We start from the raw sequence: 24,068 nt of genomic DNA, 5'->3' as shown, positions 1-24,068 counted from the left end.
TGTATATGGGACTACACGAACACGTGGCGTAAAAAGCCAGCCCCCGATTTTTACGATGTTACATGCATATTTAGAATATGAAGGCATTTGAAGAGCCAAGCTTTACAGGGAACATGTCTTAACTGATGTTCTTCCACACTTGCATAATAAGAATGAGTAATGCTCACAAATTATTTTTCACCTCTTCCCAGAACTCAACCTTCTCTTCAAAGACCATGATACTTATGTGTAGTTCAATGAACTAGTTCTCTTCATTGATATGTAGAGTGAGAATATTAACTCCTTATCCAAGAATGAAAGTTAAATCAACTTCAAGACATAATATTTACATTTCAATTTCAAACCCAAGGCTTGATATCAAACGAAATGATGCCTTCTATTTCTCAAATTGAATAGCATTTCAAAAGTGTGTTTTATACTGGTATACTGGTAGAGTGCAACCCCCCTCCCCCCGCCCCCCCCCAAAAAAAAAAAATAGTTTGCGATAAGGAAGAGTAATTTTTCTTATGACCCAACATCTCCTTATGTTATGCACTGGGCAGCCTGGGGTAGGCTGCATAGCCCTTTGAAGATTACTAGAATAGAAAGAAGATAAATAACTTTAGAGAGAAAAAAAAACACCAGGATATAAAGTACTACCTGCATCATAACACATGTGCTGAGACATGACAGTTTATATCCTTTAGCTCTCAGCAGACGATACTATGAAAACACATTTCAAAAAAAGCTTGTCAGTTTATCTCGTTTATCACAATCAGAACAACACTTGTATATCACCGTATGATATCACAAGAGGGTCAACGACAACAAATAAGTTTATCTGTTCATTATTTCACCATCATAATCTCAGACTATTGCATATCACCATCAACAATACATCGTCATCTGACCTACATGTAACTACATGTTGATACAGCTTCTGTATTTCGTCCATTCGGAAGCAGAAGGACGCTGTAATTTTACACCGCAGTAGTGCTCTTCTGGCTTCAAACATAAGATTTGTATTAGACTCTCATTGATTGCAGATTTATAACTAGTTTAAATGGGAAATAAAGTCATTATTTACTTTAAAAAATAAACAAATCTTATAAGATTAAGTCACAATTCATCGTAATGAAAAAAGTACTGTTTTTTAATACAAAAAAATATATAATTTCTAGATTTAAAAACATATTACTCACAATCATCAATTCTTAATATCATATAGAGTTCAAATTTGATTTTGACCAGGAATAAAATAGATTTTTTCTCTCAACCATAAATTTGTTGGATAGGTCAGTTTGGTTAAAATAGCATAGAGCATTGAGTCAAACGAGTTGATGAATGATGATCACATGAGATAATGAATGATATTATTACAAAAAAAGTAATAATAATCATCAGTTCATATCAGAAAAGATGATATAAAGTGGTATCAGCCATTCTAAGTTTTGCTTGCAAATGTGAATAACACTTGGTTAAATTTGTTACAAAACAAATATAATTACATAGTAAGGGGTGAATGGTGAACTTGTTTTGGTCCATAATTCAGACAGGTCCAAGTCTCAATGATAGTCCCACTTGCATCTAAATGAAGATCTACAGTCCGTTCTGGTCCATGATGATGTGGACTAGGACTGAAATATGGTCCAGTTGGCATACAGGTATATGAAGCTTGCTTTGCTCCATCATCAGACAGGTCCTGGTCTACATGTTGGAGCCCCTTGCCTCAAAATGGTGATGCAAACTCTGTTCTGGTCCATCATGATGATGACAATTTGGAATATGGTCCAGTTGACATATACCATCACTTCAGATGTTTGTCACCATATTGAAATAGACTAGGACAAGACCTCTTCATACAGGTCCAAAACGCTATAGTTGTCACATACACAAGACCCATGCAAACATCTGATACTGCAGAAGCGTTGAGTTGTCATGTAGGTAGATGACCCTTCAGAGTACTATCAGGTAGACCAAGTTCAGTAGTTCAGTTTGTAAGCTCCTAAAGCTGATCAATAGAGTCCAAATATCTCCTTAATGAGTGGCGGAGGACCTGAATATGACGGATCATCCATCAGCATGAGTTGCTGGACCTGTTTGATATGGTCCAGGACCAGTTGTCTGAGGTCTACCAGAAGGGATAGGAGTCTTGGAAGAAGCATACGATGATTACTGTGATTGGTTCTTAGTTCTATCTGAATAGCTTCTAAGACCTGTTCCTGGAACTTCTCCACTTCATCACGTTCTATTAATTCATCTCGGTCTGAAAAGGCAAAGAAAGAGTACAAGTAGGAAAGAGAGAAAAATGAACAAGTGATTTCTAAATGAGTTTCCATTTGATCTTCTCCCTTAACCAGCTGATTACAGAAGTGCAACAGCCTGAAAGCAAAACCTTGGCAACAATGGTTATACTCCGTAGTAAAAAACAATCACCAATTAGAACTTTAATTCCCTAGATTTAGTTTCATACAATACCCTTTAACGAAAGTGCCCTCCAGTCTTAAGCTACCCACTTCAGTTACCACGTTATATTGACCAAAGTATTTAAAGAGAATAAAACAGGAGTTTAATTCAGTTTGACTGTCATATGACTAGGTTGGGGTTTATTAAATCCCCACTGCAATACTTATAGCTACTTGCACCCTCTATATAGAAAACAATATTTCGCAGTCAGACCTATGTTCATTTTGTAATAGCTCTGTGGAATCTATAGAACATTTATTTTGGGATTGCCCAATCATTAGAAGTTTTATTGCGGATGTCCAACATTTCATTTTAGAGGATAAAGTTACTTTGAATAAAATTAATTTCATATTTGGGTTTTATGGAAACGTTGGAGTTCAATTTAATTTTGTTATTTTAGATCTATATGCCAAATGCTATATATTTCCAACAAATGCAAAAATAACGTACTCTCACTAAATTCTTTTAAATACATGTTAGGGTATTATCGTTCTCTTGAACAATACATTTACGTTAAAAATAACACATTTGTATCATTTGATAATAGGTGGAAAAACATTGTGTTGCTTTAAAAAAAAAAAAATGATCTTGTATAATCAGATATATTCTTGTTGTTGATTCTATTGGTTATATTATTTATGTATATTCATATATGTTTTGTTATGTTTTGTAAAGTCGAAAGAATAAAGATGATTTTTTTTTTTTTTAATAAATTTAAATAAAAAAAAATAAAAAAATGACTAATCGGTGCATGATGGTCCCCCATGATCCCCTTTTTCTTATGTTAAGCTGATTTGATGATATAACCACCTGTCAGTGACCTTGCAGGGAGGTCTAATCCCCTCTGACCGAACTAGTACAGACAGGCTTTAAGGGCAAATGCTGATATGACCAACGTGTGTATGCCCCTTTTGATATACAACCATCCTTCATACCAACTGGTCAGAGCTAGAAGGGTGTTAACTCTGTCTTAACGTATATGATTTAATGCCATTGTGGCACCAAACAGAACACATATAATGATACCGAGAAAATCTGTCTTTCCTCTCATTTGAATGCCCAGTGACTTACCGGGTGATGTTAACGACAGAACACAAAACAGTGCCAATTCTCTCTCCGTTAGATTAAGCTTGAATGCCCAGTGACTTACCGGGTGATGTTAACGACAGAACACAAAACAGTGCCAATTCTCTCTCCGTCAGATTAAGCTTCTTCATCTTCTCAAAGAATTTGAACTTCCCGTCAAAGAAGGAGATTTCTAGTTGCTCCAGCATCTTCTTGGTGAAGTAAACCCCATCTGTAGGGAACCATAATCCCTCTGAAGCATACCTTGATGAGGTGGCAATCAATGCTACCTCAAATGCAGCATGTTTCAGCAGACACACCTACAAAGAACAAATCAAAATTGCAATTCTCATTTAAGCATTTAAAGATAAAAGTTGAGTTCTGGTCATGCGATTGCATCGTGAAAGAAACGGTGTGGAATCGACCAGAAAAGGTTGATCATCTAGCATATAAGAATTTTTGTGTATTGCAAGGTTCTGGAATCATTAAAATGATAAGAAATTTGGCCCAGTCTTGGTAAAGTTACACAGAAATACATATATGGGACTACACGAACATGTGGCGTAAAAATCTGTCCCGATTTCTATGCTGTTACATGCCATATTTAGAATATTAAGGCACTCAAAGAGCCATGCTTTTCAGGGAACATTTGATATCTAATGTTCTTCCACACTTGCAAAGTACAATGATAACGCTCACAAATTATTTTTCACCTCTTCCCAGAACACAACTTTTTCTTTAAGACATTTTCTCAATTTTTAAAAAATGTATGAAAAAATTTTGAATGACATTGTTACAGAATTTATTGCTTTCTTTCCTTGGAAAAGAATCTTATCATTAATGTGATAACATTGCTACATTATAATGACCTTCTTTTCACATCATTTAGCAATAATATATATGGGTTCACTCACAAAAAATAGGTTCTTTCATGTGTATATTTGTTATTTCCTCCATGTGTTATATCTATAAAGTTCAATCTAAACTGTATAACGAATATCTGTTATACATGTTCAGTAAGTGCAAGCTATTACTTTCTGAGAAATGGATTGAAATCAATCTTCAACTTCACCAAAGCAAAGTTCCACTTTCATATCTCTACCGCAAGAGAGCCTAGCACTGTAACAAGAGAATATAGTAGGTCTACATGCACACACATATTGGGTTCATTACTGTGAAGATGCCCCTGATTACGAGAGATTCATTTCCTTCTTCAGTAATCATTATTATACACGTATACTGTAGCACCTAGAGATACAATAGATGTATAAGGCACTATATAGATAAACAGACAATTAAAGGGGAACCGAGCAAGGAGAGGAAGGTCCTTTAAAGCCCATCTGTACTAATGTGCAGGAGGGATTAGACCACCCTGCAAGATCACATGACAGGTGGTTATCTCATCAAATCAGCTCTCAATTAACATAAGAAAAAGAGGATCATGGGGTACCAGTGGTCACCGATTAGGCATTGTTTGCTCTCTAGAGGGCGCAAGTAGCTAAAAGTAGTGCAGTCCCGCTTTAACTAAAATATCATTTCAAATGAGGAAATGCATTCACGGAAGATTGAGTAAATAATAGTTTGAAACAGTGGAAAGTCTTTAACTTGTCTAGATTCATTCATTCATCATCACTTCAAAGCTACTGCCATGCATCAAGCAATTTAAAACTCATCTATAGGATGGATAGGTAATAAAACAGTTAAGTTATAAAACACTAATTAATCTCATTATCTCATTAATCATTATCTCATTATCGCACACTGACATGAATGAGTATTTATACAACTCTGAAGTACGAGAATGAGAATTTATGAGGGTAAGATAAGGATTGGGCACATTGATCACATTTTGGGTCTTAAAAGAATAACTTAAAGGTAATACAAAAACTTTTGGAATGGAGTCATGAATTTGGTTCAAATGAGCATATTAGAAGCATATGCGATCCTACATTATTCAGTGATCGTTGTCGCGGTTGAAATCAACTCTAAAGTTATGAAATTGTTAATGATAAACTCTTTATGTTGTATAGCTCCCTCTCAAGGTCAAGATATTCATTAAGCTATAAAACAATGTTTCTGGACTAAAATCAACCGATTAGCTATTTTTTCTTTTGGAAATTATATATCAGAACTACATATTCTGAGATTTTCATGATCGCAGCTACCATTATACAGCCATAGGCGCTATTTGAAATTTTTCAAAATTTACCAGGAGCACCGGTAAATTTTAGGGGCTAAATTTTCTTGTGCTTATAATACATTCACAGGAGCATCCAAATATATCAAAATTATAAAGAATCACTATCCAACCAATTTTCAAAATTTCGCAAAACTTTGTATTACCTTTAAATAGTGTAATTCAACAAGTTTTTTTATTTTCTTAGACAAAATGTAAGTGCTTGAATTGTGTAAAATTCAACTGAAACTGCTTGAAAAACCTAACATCAGATTTAGGGATCACAACTTACTATTGCTTATCACATACTTAAAAATAAATGGATTGTTCAATACTCTTACGGTATATGGTAAATAGTTCCTTTAACACTGCTCTATGTACTGCACAACTTGACTTCACTTTCTCAAGTTTCTCTTTTTCTTAGATATACTTCCTTGATAGGATAATGACACGTTGAGAACAGAAACCTCATCTTATGCTCATATTGACATTACACATTTCAGGTTTTGAATTGTGAAGAAAAAATAATACTTGAGGGAAACCACACCCAAGCTTGAAACCAATTACAAACGAGTGATATAGCAGCTCTGAAAGGTCAAATGGATATCTTGACCAAAATTCAGCAAAAATGCAAATATAGCATTTGCATAGATTCAGAAACATGCGTGTTTTCACAAGAGAGATGAAAAGATTTACATGTAGCATGGGTATATAAATTTTGAAGAACAACTGTGATTATTCATATGCGGTGGTCAATGGCAGTAATGGAATATATGTATAAGTTCTCCAGTTGCATTTAATACGCCCGTCATTACACACTCTCGAATCTGAAATGTGAGATTGTTATTTTTACAGTTTTCTAAATAAATGTACCTATGAAGAAAAAAAAGGATATTCATTCCGAACTATCAAGTTCTAATCGTTGAGATTGAAAGAGTTTCAACACTGTGTAATCTTTAAATCTGTGATGTGATGTCATGGATGAAAAGAATCTAACTATAGAGAGTTATATTATTGATGAACGGCGATTGTTTTATCAGTACAATGCATCTCTATCAATCGGTTGTCTGACTGAGTTTGGATTCTTTCCTGTGTTTGTTTACCACAGCCATCTGTTTTCCTCTATTGTGTTCCTTCCTTTAAATCAATTCCACTACAGGGTGCCTCAAAACTAGATCATTGCCTGGTTCAGTATGGCCTCTGGGGGGTGTTTCATAAAGCTTTTCGTAAAGTTACGAATGACTTTACGAACGACTTATATATGAAAAGCCAAATGGGATGCTCAATCATTATTAAATATATCAACTAAAGTTTAACTGTGCAGATGTAGATTAACATTCTCATTATAACAAACATTATTAATACAAAGTATATTTTTTGCCATAATTTAATTGAGGTTATTGGAAATATAGTCACACTTTGTTAAAACATCAGGAAAAACTTTGGGCTTCCTATCTGGCACTTCATATACAAGTTGTTTGTAAAGTCATGCGTAACTTTAAGAACAGCTTTATGAAACACCCCCCTGGTAATGTCTGTAATTACTCCCTTCATCATTGTAACTTCTCCTTGTGATGTAGAGCACTTTGCAATAATATTCTCTTCTTAAATAAAGACTTGATTCAAGTTAGGTAGTAAACCATTCCATGAAGCTTGGGGTGTCACAATGAAATGAATGTGAAGCATGTGCGTAGTAATATAGACCAGTGTGCATATAGACCAGGGGGTGTTTCACAAAGATATTAAAGGACAAGTCTACTCGAAAAATAACTTACTTTCAATAACAGCAGAAAAATCAGACAACCAATCAAAAAAAGTTTGAGCAAAATCGGATAACTAATAAGAAAGTTATGAATTTTTGAAAAAGTATGTAAAACTATGGAACAATGAGAATCGCAACACAAATCGCCAAAATGGTTATCAGTTTGTGACGTCATGTCCTCACAACTTATCGATTGCTTTACATAGTTTAATCCCATTCATTTCCCTTTTTATCCTCCAAAATTTGATTTCCCCATGTCTTTGCCCAGGTTATATGATTTGTATCATATTGCGTGCATGACATTTCACAAATACTTTTATGAATTTTGAAGAATTGATACTATTTTCTGAATATTGTATTTCATAATTATTGATTTTTATATAAATAGTTTATCAAAATTCAATTTGTTCATGATTTAACTGGACAAAAATTACTCTTTATTTGTAAATCCACACAAAAACATATTACTAACAATCTAACTTGGATGTTGGTGTGAAGAAATAAGATTCTTATGGTGAAAATCGGAAATATATATTATCAATATACAGAAAATAATTAATGGATAGTGAGGACTATACGTCACAGACTCATGAGTGAGTTTCCAATTTGTGTAATGATTTTCAATGTTTTTCATGTCATTAAAAATTCATAACTTTCTTATTCGTTATCCGATTTTGCCCAAACTTTTTTTGATTGGTTTGTCTGATTTTTCTGGTTCTATTGAAAGTAAGTTATTTTTGGAGTGGACTTGGGCTTTAAGTCGAACTTAACTCTAAGTTGGACTTAAATTTTATGGAGAGCCGTTTGTAGCCTTAAAATGAAATATGTTCAAATACAAAATTGAGGTATTTTAGACTTTTCTTTAATTACATATCAAGAACATGATAAAAGAAATATGAATTATTTGAATTAACATTTTATGCATAACTTTCACAAAATATTTTCAAAGATGCTAACAGCTTTCCATAATTTTTAAGTCCAACTTAGAGATAAGTACAACTTAGGACCTTTGTGAAACACCCCCCAGAATGTACATCCACAACAGTTTAGATTTCATATTTTGAAGGAAGCAGCGCAATATGGTAGCAGGCCTTATAAGAAAACAGCTTCTAAACAAAATGCAACAATGATAAATCTAAAAATCACAAAATTATTGATATTAAAGAGTTGCAAGGCTAACTACATTTAGATGGCCATTTCCAAAGCCCCGTTGCACAATGGTGCTTGAACTGAGATAACCTGATTCAACATATATTTTTTGCTGGGACATGGTGTATAGCTGGTCCCAAACTGAACAGTTGTTCTATTCAGTACTTGAGGCTTCCGTGGGGGATGTAATTTATGAGCGGTATCAGTTTAGAGATCATTATCTAGCATAAATCAATCACGCCAAGACTTCCTTTCGTGCAGTCTTTCTGGTATCTCATATACCCAAGCCCTAAAACAAGAACTATCAATTTCATCATTAGATAAGAAAATGTGAAATTTATTAAATACAACAAATAAGGCATTTGTGTATATGTCATTTGTGTATCATGTTTTGTGGAAAGTGAATTTAAAAAGATATGACGGATGAAAATCAGTTAGGTGCCCCGCAAAGTGATGCGGGCAAAAAAAAAGATCCATCTACATACATGTACTTGGAGGGAGATGTGATCAAAGTATAAAGAATACCCATCATTGTTAACATTTTAGACACTGTGCAGTCTGAAGTAAGTTTGAAGATGTAGTCAAATAAAGGTTACAACTAAATTGAAACCTGCTTTAGTGACCACTAGTATAGGAATATCACCTGCCTATAAAGATCACATTTCATGTTTCCCTTGAGGGGGTCTTTATATACAGGTTTCACTGTATACACTATTTATGCATCTGTTTGCATCATAGTGCAAGGCATATGACAACTTGTTCAACTTAAAGAGATCGTTTAACAGTGTTATGAGTGTCTGTGATATAGTGTTATATTGACGCCCTAAAAGAATTGCTCTTCAAAATGATCAAGAAGTGCCTCAAAAAAGCAAAAAACTTTGAGTGACCGGTTTGAACATATTCATACCCGTGTTATGAAAACCGTTTGGCAAACCCAAATTTGATTTCGATTTTCAATCATAAATATCTTGATAATCAGACAGGCGATTGGCTTGTAAAAGTCATGGGGTTCCTGACCTAACGGTTTATAATTATCATTGCAGCATGAGCTAAATCAAGGATTTTTTTAAAGGATCTAAGACAAAGTTACCGGACCCCTTTAATGTCAATGAACTCTAAGCAGAAAGGGAATAAACAGACCAATAACGGATAAGCATGAAATAATGGTCACTTACCTGGTCATTTAAATCTAGATTCTTGAATTCTTGGAGCTTCTTGGCAAACTTTGCCAGGCTTTCTATGATAGCTAATAATGCTCCTCGACAGAATTTTGTGAGCGCTTCCTTCTCGGTGAGTTCCTTCATTGACTTGTGATCTTCCGTTTTACCCTGAAGAAGAAAAAAAGAACAAATAAATGGATTTCCCTAGATTAAATTAATTATCCCTGAAGAGAAAGATATGGAAGTTTTTAAATGACTCTGTTGCCATGCCTCTTGGTTTATGTACAGATTTCGATCATGTTTTATTTTGCTTGATGATAATTCTTTTGCATCGGAACATCAGGATCGTATTTCAGTACACGAACTGATGAGAAGCGAATTCAATTTAAGTGACTTTGTTAATACACAAATTCAATGTTTTTTTTAATTCAGTTTGAAACATCGAACCAAATTGGAAAATTTTGAGGATTTTAAAAGAAACTGTATTCAACGGTGAATTCTCATAATATTTTATGAATGAACGGCATTAACTCAGAATACCTCAATCACAAGCTTAATAGCAGGGGTAATAAAAAGTCGCATATTAATTAGGAAATTTTTATTTCATCCTTCTCATAATGACCAAGGCATGGAAAATGGTACCATGTTAAAAACCATATAACATTCTCAAAGAGAACAATCAACATCCTTTACTTTCTATACTATTCAGGATATCTTTTCGCCAGTCTTATTTCTTCATCAAAACAAAACCAGGATGCCCCTTGACATTAAAGACCGTTAATACTACTAGGCCAGAAGGGATTAGACCACCCAGCCAGGTCACTTACAGGTGGCGATCTCATCAACTCAGCTCTCAACTAACATAAGAAAAAGAGGATCATGGGGACCAACAGGTACCAATTGGGGAAGTTTTCTATATAGAGGGAGCAAGTAGCTACAAGTAGGACAGTAGGGCTTTAAGGAACAGGACATTACGTTAGGTTCCTTGCTACGGGTTGCTCTGGATCCTACAGGCATGGAGATGAACTGTCCCATCCACATGTTGATGTATATACTGTGTATCCTGTCTGTCAGCTCCCTGATCTCCGCCCGATGTTTCTCCTCCTCCGTGGCTTCCGTCTCCTCGTCCTTGAGCTCCTCCAGGAGCCGGAGACGCTCCTCCCGCGGCATGCGACCAAACCTGGAGGCTATTCATTTTAAAAAAGAAAGACAATAAACCGTCAGCTCTAGTGGCGACAGAGCCGCTCCTCCTGCGGCATGCGACCAAACCTGGAAGCTAAAAAAAAAAAGTCAACAAACCGTTAGCTCCAAATGAGCCAGAGCCGCTCCTACCATGGCAAGAGACCCCCAACAAAATTAAACATAAAAAACAACGGTAACATAAATAATGTACAAAGGAGCAAAAGTTATCCTCCGGTGGCACACAACCACACTGGGAGGCTACAAAATCAGAGACAATAAACTATTTGCTCTATATACACAGAAGCATCAAGGGCAGGAGCCTCTTCTCCCTGTCCAAGCAGAGATTAATTAACTAATTAATTAATAATTAGCTCTTGACATACATTTATCTCTAGTATTCTATCAATGAGCTTTGCATAAAACTCTAAAGATCATCTATCATACATTCTCCATCACATGTGTTTGGGCAGGTATCATTTATTTGATTAGAGCTTTAACAATAAGCATAACAATCAGTGTAACTATTGTTGGAGCCTTTCAATCCTTCATCAAGTTCAAAGAAAGTTTCTTTTATTGAAGCATAATACAAAATCCTTTTCCCATTGCATCTGAGGGAATGTAGGAAACGGTCAACCCCTAGAAACTATACACTGGTATAACTATCCCCTATGACAATATCCTTCAGGCAACTAGCCCCTACGACACCTAGCCCCCTAGTTGTATGAGGTAATGGGATAAGTTTGTAAAGAGGAAGTTGTCCAAGCACAATTGTCATGGGAGGCAGGTGTCCTAGGGTGTAGGTGTCCATAGGGCAGTTGTCTTGAGGATGACAATCCAGTGGGTCGTCATCCTGATTAATGTGTAGGGGACTTACCATCATGTGACATTCCAACCTGCATACATTTCTGGAACCGACAGTATTGGCATTTATTCCTTGTTGCTATGTTGATCTTGCATGGTTCTGTCTTGACGAAAGGACATGGTTTATAGACTAGCTTCATTCTGTGTGTTCTTCTGAAGAAACCCTGCACGAAGAGAAACAAAACATGTTTTTTATGAACTACTGCCTACTCAAAATAATTCATAGAGCCTGTATCGGTAACATATTCTAAATTGTGAAAAATATACCATTTTCGAAGAATGCCATAACTGCTTTGGTTCATTGTTCTGGGAAAGGGCTTAGTTTATTTGCCCCTCTTTGTTTTTCTATGTTCATTGATTAGACCAGATGGCAGTCAATTACAAAATTAATCTTTTGTAAAAGATCAATTTCATTTTTTTCTTCCAGGTTTCCTTGCTACCAATAACAATTTGAATTGATTTTGTACTGGTCATATCAGGAAAAAACATTATAATTGTACTTTCAACTGAAATATATATGAAGCCTGGCAATTTCTTGTTTAGTTTTAGTCTAATAAAGTTACTACCATTGTAGACAGTGAACATACAATGTACATTTAGGGGTTGTGAAAACAAGAGGGCTGAACAATTTGAAATTTCAGAATTTAATGAATTAAATGAAAACAAATGTAATGTTTTTTGTTAATGTAGACTTACTTTACATCCTTCACACGAATGTACACCATAATGAAACCCTGAAGCCTTGTCTCCGCATACTCTACATTTCATACTCAGCTCAACATAGTCAAGATACTTGTCACAACCTGGATATAGGAGAAAAGAAGAACGAGAGAAAAAGAACAAAGAATGAGAGAGAGGTAAATACACAGATGGACGGACAGTGAGATAAAAGGAACAGAGAGAGAGAGAGAGAGAGAGACAGCAAAAGGTAGAAAGAAATCGGAGCAAAAATTGTTATGATCATCTGGAAAACATGCAGAGTATCATCAAAATGTACATGCATAAATTACAGAATAAATCTTCATTCTGTTCTATATAGTCTGTGTTGGAACATATAGCAAAATGTAGCGCCACAAAAAGATGCTTCCGGAACGCAAAATGCATAATTGTTGAAAATCATGATTTTATCAGATAGAATAAGAACCATATAATTAGGGTCATGAGCTGGTAAATAAATGTAAATGTATTTCTCAACTAGGCTCGGCCTTATCATATGACTTTATATTTCAAAATAACTTTTAATTAACAAACATCCCATGCCTTTTGCTTTACAGACGTATCTTTTTGAGCACCTCATTTCGCTAAGGTACTTTACTCAACATTGTTGCCACAATCTACACAGACATAATAATTTTTGCTACAAGATCATGTTTATATGACAACAACTATGACCAAAAAATCGTAAGATAACTACTGTTACTGGATCCTTTGACTGTCAAAGAATTCAGTAACAATCAAAGTTTGACTGTTATACAAGTTACAATTCATGTACGGTACATATTACACGTCTCCTTAATGACGGTTATAATCCATTTTACAGCTCACGAAAAATGAATACCAGTATTGAAAGTTTAGTGTGGTTACCATACTGAGCAATAGGCATGCTTCTAGCTAACAGCATCTTACAAATCCCAGCAGACGAAAAGTAGAGCGGTGCACACTCAAGATTATATATGCAGCTATAAAGTGTACGATACAGCTTAAATCGTGTTTGTAGTCTGCCTAAAATGTGTACTTTGGAGTTTGAACTGCCGCCTTGCTCCAAAGTTTACCATCAAACAACATCGGCAAACATGTGCAATAAGGCATGGTGGGTTTTACATGAACAAATTAATCCTAGCAAATAGTATTCACATGATCCAAATCATTTTATCCCCTAACTTTATTACCCCATATTGTCTAACATTTCTATTCATTGCAACTCAATGCAAGATCATAATTGTAAATATTACATCAGACGTTCTTCTATTCTTTGACAGCAAAAGTGACAACAGACTATACTCAGCTTTTTTTTTCTCACTGATAAAATTAATTCAAACCTAATCTATTTTCTATTTGTCTTCTCAGAAATCATACCCCTTTCACATCACAGATAATATGCTGGCATAACTTTTTTCTTCAAGTCATGGTAAAACCAGGGAGGGGATACATGGGGGCTTGGGAAAATTAACCCCCGACTTAATGCAAAAAAAAAGCCCCTGAAAGTCATTAAAAAGCTGCCCAAAATGTGTTTAGAGTTCAATGCAAAACAAATTAAAGAGTGTAATTTTAATGCCAGCAAGCTTGAAAAGTAGCCCCCTCCCCCCCAATTTTGTAATATTTTTTCCTTAGGTAAAACCTAAATTTGATATCATTTTAAAAAGATTTATTTTTCTTCTCTCACTCTCTCTCTGCAGTGGGACATGACAAATTAGTACTGATTCAACATTAAAAACGATGGATTTTTTAAAAACAAATAGGCCAGAAAGAACAAGCCAGAAAAATAAACCTAACTACTAGGAATATATAGCCACCTAAATTTCATTTACAAGGCTTGCACACAATCCCATGGCCTGTGCCCTTTTTACAATATAGTCATGTTAAATGCAAGACCAGTAACATGCATAGCACAGCACGGTTAAATAATACAAACATCCGATTAAAAAGACATGTACAAGCTGAAGACATTACTATTGGTGACAGGACCATGATTGAGGCAAAGCATGTACAGGCACCGTTTCCTTTTGTGACTTCTGATGAACCAGTTCTTGAGGAACATTGAGATTATAGCCAAAAACATAACAGAATAATGCTCGATATGAAAGGAGTATTTGCTTGTTGGAGGTCTGAATAGGGTCATGGGGTTTTCCTTTCGTGTATGAAATGGGTTTTAAGTTCCTGGTATGAAAAGAGCAAAAGACCTTGCGATGTTTAATAGTGATGACTGGAGGTGCGACGACAGGGGCTTGCCTGATTGTGGGACTCTGATTGAGGATGTCAAAATACTGATTTGTTAAAGATAAAACCCCAAAAGGAATCTCATATTATTAATATTGGTATTGAGCAACAGATGTACTAAAATGGAAAGTAGGAACAGGGACATTGGTAACATGTCCCTGGTTGATACATGTTATGACACAAGTTATTGTCACTGTTTTTTCTTCTCCAATTTAATCTCCTTACTTCACCATCAAGCCTTGGCTTTTAGGGGCACCCTGACCATTTAAACTCTATAATTTTCATACATGCATGATTTGTATATTGATTTTTTTATTTTAAATGGTTTAATAAAACGAATTGAAAAAAATTGAATTAATTTTACCCTTAGGCTTGGAAGTAGGATCAAACACTGTGAAGAAAAATCTGCAGCAACGACACAATTATTTGAAATAAGAGTAAACACTAGAGAGCACGTGTTAAATGGGTCAAAAAACTTTGAAAAGAAATAAAGTAATTAACTTTGCTTCCAGGCTAAATGAAATTGTTTCTCCATTCTCAAAAGATAGTGAATCTCTGTCTGGTCTAATCCTGTCCAACAATAAAGTAACCGAGATACAGCTCTGGGAGCGAGAGAATGGTGGGGTATAATTCCTTTTTTGCCAGATTTTGACAGATGAACCTATTTTGTTAAACTGAAATGGGAGAAAAGTTTCTACCATCTGGTCTGAAATAAGGCTACGAGGTAACTGGAACATGTCAGAAGAGCGTCTTGGAGCCTCAAGTGAGGTTGAAGGGCTGCAATAATTTGCAAGTTTGGAAGATGATTTATAATCCCTGGGTATGCTGACCCGTTTACAGCAAGGGTGTCTAGACTTTAGCTACCGTTCTTCATCACAATAGTATGAAGTTTGTTGGATCGAAATTGAAGTGAAGATTAGGGTTGATGCCGGGCTATTGAGTATTATCCTTGTTAAGAATTCATAAAGAATGTGAATAGACCCTTATCACCAGCGCTTTAGGTTATAAGAATCTTATTCCCAATGTAAAGATTACAATATTTCTAATGTGAACACAGTAATAGATGCTTTATCCAAGCCGCTGACATGCATCAGACATAATGAACTTGAAAGGATCATATTATATGCTTAGAGTTTATAGGCTTCAATTTGTGTATGATTTTTAACAAAATCATTCAGGAACTGCAAAGGCTTCAAAATATGTATTGAAATATAGACATTACTATCATGTATTGTTGCAAATACCCATGAAAAAGCATAATCTACCGTAAATCTCCGTGTATAAGGCGCACTTTTTTGCCGCCGAAAAAAAATGAAAGTCGGGGGTGCGTCTTATACACAGGTACAGAATTTTTTTTTTTTTTTTTTTTTTTTAGTTTTTAGTTTTTAGTTTTGATTTATGGCGCTATGCCTGGCAATGTCTCCTAGCTCAGTAATCAGTGTGGTGACTCACCACTCGGAAACTACAACAACACTCAAATTTGTCTGTCAACTTGGTTTGAAAGTAATCTTTCTAATAGATCTCAATATGTAGTTTATAATAATAATTCCTCAATTTTGTTTTCTATAACAAATGGTGTACCACAAGGTTCTATCCTAGGTACTCCATTGTCAGAAATTTAGAGGATGCTATTCATATCATGCATGACTGTTGATGTTTGGCATAGAACACAGTGCTTCTGCTAGGTGATGTGAGGAGGCTGGTGTGGGACACTTGGTATCATGAAGCCTTAGACTGTTGTTACTATTATTTTTGTCAAGTTCACAACTTCAACTGCACCTTGATGTAAAGTGAAGGTCCTTCCCCGCGTGGGTTTTCGGCAACAAAACAACAACAACAAAAAAACAAAAAATGATTTTTTTTTTTTTTTTTTTTTTTTTTTTTTTTTTTTGTTTTTTTTTTGTTGTTTTCCCCCCCCCAAAAAAATAGGGGTGCGCCTTATACACAGGTGCGCCTTATACACGGAGATTTAAGGTAATGTTAATTAATTACCTATACATGTATACTGTTTTAACACTGGCAAAATGTTGCTTAACCCCTGACTATAGGTGGGGTTAAAGGGGGTCTTAGCCCCACCTATAGTCAGGGTTAAGCTTATTCCACTTTAGTTCAGGTAGGCCTGAATAGATAACCACTTCCTACACATGCTAACAGCTAGGGTTTGTTCATGAAAGCAATTCCAATCAAATAACTTATTTGTATTTTGTGTACTTCACGAGCGCAATAACATGATTCAAGTATAAACAAAAGCAGTGTATTATATACTGACAAGTTTCTGTTTCAGGATATCATAATGAAAGAAAACAAAACCCCTGGTTTCAAACTTTCTTGCCATAAATAAATCATAAGAGATAAAAACTACCAGTAAATGGTTTGACTGGCAGCCTTAATAGCACTCAGCATTTAAACTCAGGCTTCTGGCTAATTAGATCTATTTTCAAAACTAATTTGTGAGCATGGACCTACTAGCTACCATCGTGTGAGAGCTGCAAAGTTTGATAAACATAATCCTCTAATGATTGAGACAATGTCTTCATGGACAAAGCACACAAGAGTGCTAAAATAATTCTAATTGATATAATGGGTTTGAGAATGTAGCCAATGAGCGTCAAAATGGATCATGTGTGCGAGCATTAATTGTTACCATATGATTTCTCGACTATATTACTCATATTGTAAACCCATCTTATAAAACAAATAATATTTTTATCCCGTGCATTGGTGATATGCACTGCAGTTGGTTACCATATAAGTCAGAATGAGATGGACAATGAACTCGATAAGTCTTGTTCATTATCTTACTATGACTTAACATGCGTGCATCGTATATTCACTAATTCACTCGCAAACATATATTATTTGTATATCATCAATCAAAGAACAACATTAAGAACAACAATGATCAAACAAGCAACCACTATACAGTGTAGATACAACCAAATATCACAACCATATGATTGAATTACAGCTCTAGCTGGTCACAAACCTGTTTTCCTTTTCAACAATGCAATCTTGTTTCAAAGCACTTTTCATAATTGCTTGCATGGTATAAAACTATCAATGATCGTATGCCTATCCAGATAACTACAACCTTACAAGAACACTGTACCGGTATATAATACTTTTAGCTGAAATAATGACCTTGATCTGAGATGTATGATGTTCTTGAGCTGTCAGAGGGACATAAAACTGGGCAATATTCGGTGATGAAGTGCTGACAGCGAAACACAAATAAACAATATAGAGCAGGAATGTGCCCCCAAAATTTAGAAGTTAGAGCAATGTTCCAGCCAGCCTCATGGTCCCCTAGTTGCTTTGCTTTCACTTCACTTCAGCTAGTAATTTTGTCCATATTTATAAAAAAGTAAAGAAACTATTTCTATTGGTTTTTGTATTTTTCTCGAACCCCAGAATAATTTCCTTTTCCTCTGCAATGAAAATATAAACTATTACAGAAATTACAATTATTCTCTTTCATATTGCAATGCTTCCAACTCTGTGAGAAGGATATGTCTATATGACCTCCAAAGGCCTGTTTTGGAATTCTCTTTTTAATTTATATATATGCCTGTGTATCAGGATATTTTTTGACAAATAGCTGTGAATCTCCAAACATAATTAAGGTACAAGTAAAGTGGCCAATACCTTCCTCAAAGTTACTCTCTCTCTCTCTCTCTCTCTTCCTGGTATTGAATCACTTATTCAGTAGAATAATGATATCCTGCATTTGGGAAATACCATTCTCATTACTGAGAATACCTCAGGAAATAAAGGTGTTGCTGCTGTTGTTTTGTATTTCTTAATTCCACAAAGGAAGATTATTGAATTGAAGGTATTGATAATTGATATGAATGCAATTTTACATTATAAAGGGTCACATTCTGAAAGAAAGGGTCACAATCTCACAGGCATAGGAATAAACCCTGACATTTAGGTGGGAGACTAGGAGCTATCATGCTTATGATCATATAGCCAAAATAACCATGCTAATATGACATCTGGAGGATTACAAATGCAGGATATTTGCATGAACATCATTTTTTCAAACTTAATTTAGATTTAGCAAAGTGATTTCAACTTTGCTTTCTAAATTTCCAAAGTAGTTTGGTAAATTTGATATCTTATTCAAGAGGTGTAAATCTTTTGGATGTACCAAAAGTGTATGTTTTACCAATAGTAGCAATTTAAAAGGAACTGTACATGTACTATTAGTACTTTCACATTTTTCTTCATTATGACATCACAAGTCACAACAATTCTAATAGGGAAAGAGTATACTGTTATATTATAGTGAATGGGGGTTCAATCCAAGTTACGGCCCTTCTATATTTACATTGTAGCCATTGGCATTAAGGGTGAAAGCATGATGACAGGTTTATAATAATTTATGACCTGAATAGTGTAAACTCCCTCCTAGGCAACCATCTACACTGTACATCTACACAACGTGAAACGATTTTATTTTTTTATGCAACGGGATGAACTAATCAGGTTTATTCTTCACAGACTCATAATATCTGTTCAAAATATGACATTCACATAAAAAAATGATATTCTAAAAAATATGATATTCCTAAAATGAACTACACACTGTAGGGTACATGAATGCAATTGTTTGTATCTTTTTAATTATCTGTAAAACATTGTCAACAATTTAGCCATCCAGCTGTGAAGATTTGTTTTTCTTAAAAAATATTCATTTTGAAACAAGAATCTCGACATATTTTAAAGGGTGAATGGAGGTCAAGAGCAAAGGGTCATGACCTGACCTGCTTCTCATGCAGACCGGTCAATACACTGTCCAGATGCTATCAAGACTCCTGGAAGTAAACAGCTGCTATTTTGGGCTTCAGCTAGGCAAACCAATATGCTTGTCCTCATCAGCTCGAGATTACCAAATATCCCGCTATTTCTGATTTGGGAAATAATCCCGAAGTTACAAATCGCATCTTCATCAGCTCGAGATTCAACCTCGAAACTTGAAGCTCGACCTTGAGAAATTAGCTCAAGATATTTGCTAAGCATTCGCGCATAGTGCGAATCTTCAGTCTGGTGCAGACGCACAAGACAAATAGCTGGATACACTATGAACATGACAGTCAAAGAAAGCGGACAAAATATACAGTTCGTCAGGTAGATAAAGGAACATCCCTTCACTGCTATTATGTAAACAGGTGAATATGCATGTGACACATGTTCTACACATTTTTTTCATAATAGCAGTGAAGGGATGTTCCTTTGTCTACCTGAGGAACTGTATATTTTTTCCGTTTTCTTTGTCAGTCATATTCATAGTGATATTTTGCAAACTATCCGAAGATATCTTGGAATGGTTATCCCGACCAAATATCCTGCTAATTGGAACTTCAGGCTGATGAAGGCGCAAACTAACTGGATAATTTGCGATCGGGATAGTTGAAGTAGCTGGATATTTGGCAATCTTGAGCTGATGAAGACAGGCCTAATGAGTAACTCCTTGGACAAACAGAGTCTGTAAGAATAGCTCTATCTTTTTTCATAATTTATGGAACTCTACACTGTACTTGTGAGTCCCCTGGGTAAACTGTCACGTGAGCTTATCATAAAACGATTGATATATTCCACAAATGTAATCATCAAGTAATAATTGGTTTCTTCTTTCACCAGGAGTAATACCGGTGATCTAAAAGCAGATATTTGAGAATTCAATGAAAAGACAAAGTCACATGACCCTCAATTCCCCTTCGATGGTATGATTGGATAACAACATCACCTAACGGGATCCTTCCATCAATTCAAGTGAAAGTTGTTTTGTTCATCCTTGTGACCTCATCACAAACAAATTCCAAGAAGACAAACAAATCAAAAGGTTCAGGGATCTTCAGGCCTACCTCAATACAGGGTTCACTGACATCACAAATATGTTTACCAAAAAAAATATATTGTATTGAATTATTTTTGCACATTAATATGGTTTGACTTTGCACCTTATCTATTTTGGATATTAATTTGGTTTGACACTTATTTATGAGTAGATATCTAATGTAGAATAGTTGTATGATTTGCACACTTATTCAAAAAAATAACGCAGGTCTCAATATTAATAACCATTTGTTTCACATAACTTTCATTCTTACATAATAATAATAATAATAATAATAATATTAAACTTTTATATAACGCTTAATACAATGTCTATAAGTGCTTTACAAATATACTATAACCCCGGTCATTGGATTCAGTGCTTGCCCTAGTAAAATATCATCTAATTTGAAATCATATCCATCAGAAGTTTCTTGGTGTTGTAACTAATTCCTTTCAAATGTCATCAGGAAGAAAGGAAACCACTCTAATATGTTTACATATAATAATATTTTCTTGTTCTAGAAGTTTAAGAGCATTGCTAAAATGTTTTATGAATGAGCAGGTGGTATAGGTCACCGAAGGTTGATCCTCAGTACTCCAAGTTAGTCCACATACACATAGGCCTACTGGTAAGCCAAATGTTTTATGGCTACATCTAGCATATATATTTAAAATTAAATCATGGTGTTTATTTATTGATAAATGTTTTTAATCATGAATACCCCATTCATCCAAATCTTACCTGACATCTTATAAGGCTTACTCCTCTCCACCTTCACTCGTAAAGGCTGTCTGCAAACATAAACCTAAACACGCACCAAAGAATTAAACAAGAAATAGAACAATGTATGTTACAAGAAATTCTAAAAATAAATTCAAAATTGAACAATTTCAACAAATATCACAGAACAAAAATATCAATTTTTGTTTAAGTATGCGAAATCAAATTTCTGGAAATTCTGGACAAATTGAAAGCTTTCTTCTAACTGATTTGCTTTGGCTTTGACTAATTTGCTTTGGTACATGTAGTAAGTTATGTACTACATATATGCACTTATGCAGTCAGTCACTAGGTCAATTGAAATATTTATTACCAAATACAACTCTTTTTTGATAAATATACATAGGAATGTGGATCATATTTTTTGCATGTATGCATTCACAGGTCAGGTACCCCTAACCTCATTTATCAATTTCAAAGCAAATCAACACAAAGCTATTAAACAACAAAGAATATGGATGACTAAGAACAACGTCAAAAACTACAATGTTAATACAGTATGCACTTGATCTAGTATTAACTCAGACTCAGAGGTAAACAATAACTACTGTTGAATTGTTCCAGTTTACCACAAAAATTCCTTGATTTAAGATTTCTTTTCTAACCCTGTACAATGTACACCCTCCTGCAAACATGTCCATAAAAAGCTTGGGGAAAAATATAAATACTGGTACAATATTATTCAACTTCAAAAGAGGCAAAAAGCTGATATAGAGTTACTGGGAATGTGTGAATAGAGTGGTATTATCAGTAAAAGAAATAATTGTCTTCTTCTTCAGTCTTTTTTAATGTGACATTCCAAGGCAATGCAATTGTGAATATTAGTAGGAACTTAGCAGTGATTTTGAAACAGTACAATTTATGAAATATATAAAAAGACAAATTAAAGATTTTCATTTAAATTATTAATTGAGATCACTTTTCAAACGAACGACCATTGGGTAAAAGGGTCTGAAAATCAGACTATTACTAAAATGATTGCAATCTCTAAAGTCAATTTGACAACTAATGCTCGTTTTTTCCCACTAAAAGACCCTTTCAAGCCCTTTTGTTTTGAAGGAAGTTCTAAATTAGAATTATCTTTCAAATGCTGTCAGAATTTAACCTTTTCACTTTTTTTGGCCTGCAAATGGGACATACACTGTACTACCTTTAAAGGGAATCTATAACATTATTCAGATGAGAGATAAATGCTGCTAAGTTAGTGAGGTCAATGCTAGATGTACAATTTACAAAAATCTTCAAAAAAAAATTTCAGTCTTGAAATAAAAAAGTAAAGGATGTAAGTAATTTACCTTCTAATAAAGGATCTCTTGAGATCTCTATCATTTTATTAATCTTCAACAAAATGACAGTTTATTCGACGAATCGTGTTCAAATCCAGATCGTATTAAACTAATACATACTGTATCCTACATCTGTAAGTACCAGTCTGTATCTCATGTACATGGTTATATGCCTACAGTTCAAAGTGATGGGAATGATACATTGTACGATGCCAGGGATAATGTCCTTCACAACCAATGACCAAATACTCAAACACCATTAAACTGATAATCCACATTACCATCAATTAAACTGATAATCCACATTACCATCAATTAAACTGATAATCCACATTACCATCAATTAAACTGTTAACGAAAACCAATTGAATGATGGAATGACCAACATTGAATCAACCAACAAACCATTGATTAATCAGATACATCGTTGATCACTAACATACAACTACAAGCTTGTTGTGTACATAATGCAAGCTGCAAAAGAGAAAACATCAAAAACAATAAGTCATTCATTCCCAGCAGGCCAGCACATATTGATACTTAAGACAGCATTGAAATATCAAGAAAGATAAAACTAGGTTGAGACTTGGTGATCAACACTTACGTTTTCCATCATGATGCTAATATGATCAGGTTTCCTTAGAAATACTATAGCTGCTTTCTTATCGGTGTTTCTCTAGTGACTGCTTTCACCGTAACTAAACCAACGGAGTGAATCACCCTCAGCCAAGCATTTTACGACCATCGTATATCACTTGTGAGTTCCGCCTTCTTGCACAAGGACCATACAGGAAGACATTACAAATATCACCAGCCAAACAGAAAAGAAAACCTCACCAGTCTGATTTTTCCTTCTTCCTCTCTTCAGTGTTATTTTCTTTTCACACAGTTTTGAGAAAAATTGAATAGATCTTTCTTTCAAACTTCTTGAATCACTCTCAGGAACTGGTGAGTTCACACTTCTCCTTTTCCAGCTCTTATCCTATCAACTTCATTATAACTTGCAATTTTTTTTTTAAAGATTGGTCAGCTCAGTCAGCTCTTTTCTTCCATCATCCCCACCCCTTCCTTCATCTCAACCCATCATCCCCCTCTCCCCTCCCTTTTCAATCCCCTTCTCTCATCTCCACCCATAATCCCCCTCTCTCCCCTCCTTTACCCCCTTCTCCATTTTTCTATCCCTCTTCCATGCACCCCACCACCAACCCATTGAATCCCATCCCCAACTCTCCTCCCTCCTTCCCTCTATCATTCTTCTCCCCTGCCTCCCCTCCCTCCATCTTTCCTCTCCCCTGCCTCCCCTCCCCTCTCCTCCCTACTCCCTCCCATTAAACATCAATTATCAGAGTGATTTCACTCACCTTCTTCTGAAGAACTCAGTGGTAACCAGCAAGAACGCTCAGGCCAAGCTAAGCTATCC

The 24,068-nt window shown here is 35.0% G+C and overlaps 1 protein-coding gene across 3 annotated transcripts; it reads right to left on the bottom strand.

Moving 5' to 3' along the window:
• Positions 1–678: 678 nt before the first annotated feature.
• Positions 679–24,016, bottom strand: LOC576339 (peroxisome proliferator-activated receptor alpha). 3 transcript variants are annotated; one of them, XM_030986345.1, is made up of 8 exons: positions 24,010–24,016; positions 21,324–21,387; positions 12,497–12,603; positions 11,814–11,964; positions 10,733–10,944; positions 9,773–9,925; positions 3,596–3,830; positions 679–2,245 (listed from the first exon to the last, which is right to left on the bottom strand). In XM_030986345.1, the coding sequence occupies exons 2-8, from the start codon at positions 21,328–21,330 to the stop codon at positions 1,995–1,997; spliced, it is 1,116 nt and encodes a 371-aa protein (XP_030842205.1). In that variant the 5' UTR covers positions 21,331–21,387; positions 24,010–24,016; the 3' UTR covers positions 679–1,994. The 3 variants fall into 3 exon arrangements, 2 of the variants coding, with proteins under 2 accessions (XP_030842205.1, XP_030842204.1); XM_030986344.1 differs by lacking the exon at positions 24,010–24,016 and adding an exon at positions 23,253–23,489; XR_004064240.1 differs by lacking the exon at positions 24,010–24,016 and adding an exon at positions 23,253–23,489 and having other exon boundaries at positions 2,140–2,245; positions 3,517–3,830.
• Positions 24,017–24,068: the final 52 nt, after the last annotated feature.

Source organism: Strongylocentrotus purpuratus, unplaced genomic scaffold (genome assembly GCF_000002235.5).
Source record: "Strongylocentrotus purpuratus isolate Spur 01 unplaced genomic scaffold, Spur_5.0 spur5_scaffold_15, whole genome shotgun sequence".
In the NCBI taxonomy this organism is placed as follows: domain Eukaryota; kingdom Metazoa; phylum Echinodermata; class Echinoidea; order Camarodonta; family Strongylocentrotidae; genus Strongylocentrotus; species Strongylocentrotus purpuratus.
This window is presented reverse-complemented; position numbering and strand designations above follow the sequence as displayed.

Excerpts from the sequence above, each read along its gene's own strand:
- LOC576339 (XM_030986344.1), bottom strand. Across the intron at positions 10,945-11,813 it reads GGTTGGAATGTCACATGATG|CCTCCAGGTTTGGTCGCATG; the intron begins GTAAGTCCCCTA and ends TAAAATGAATAG. Across the intron at positions 9,926-10,732 it reads CCCGTAGCAAGGAACCTAAC|GGTAAAACGGAAGATCACAA; the intron begins GTAATGTCCTGT and ends TTTCTTCTTCAG.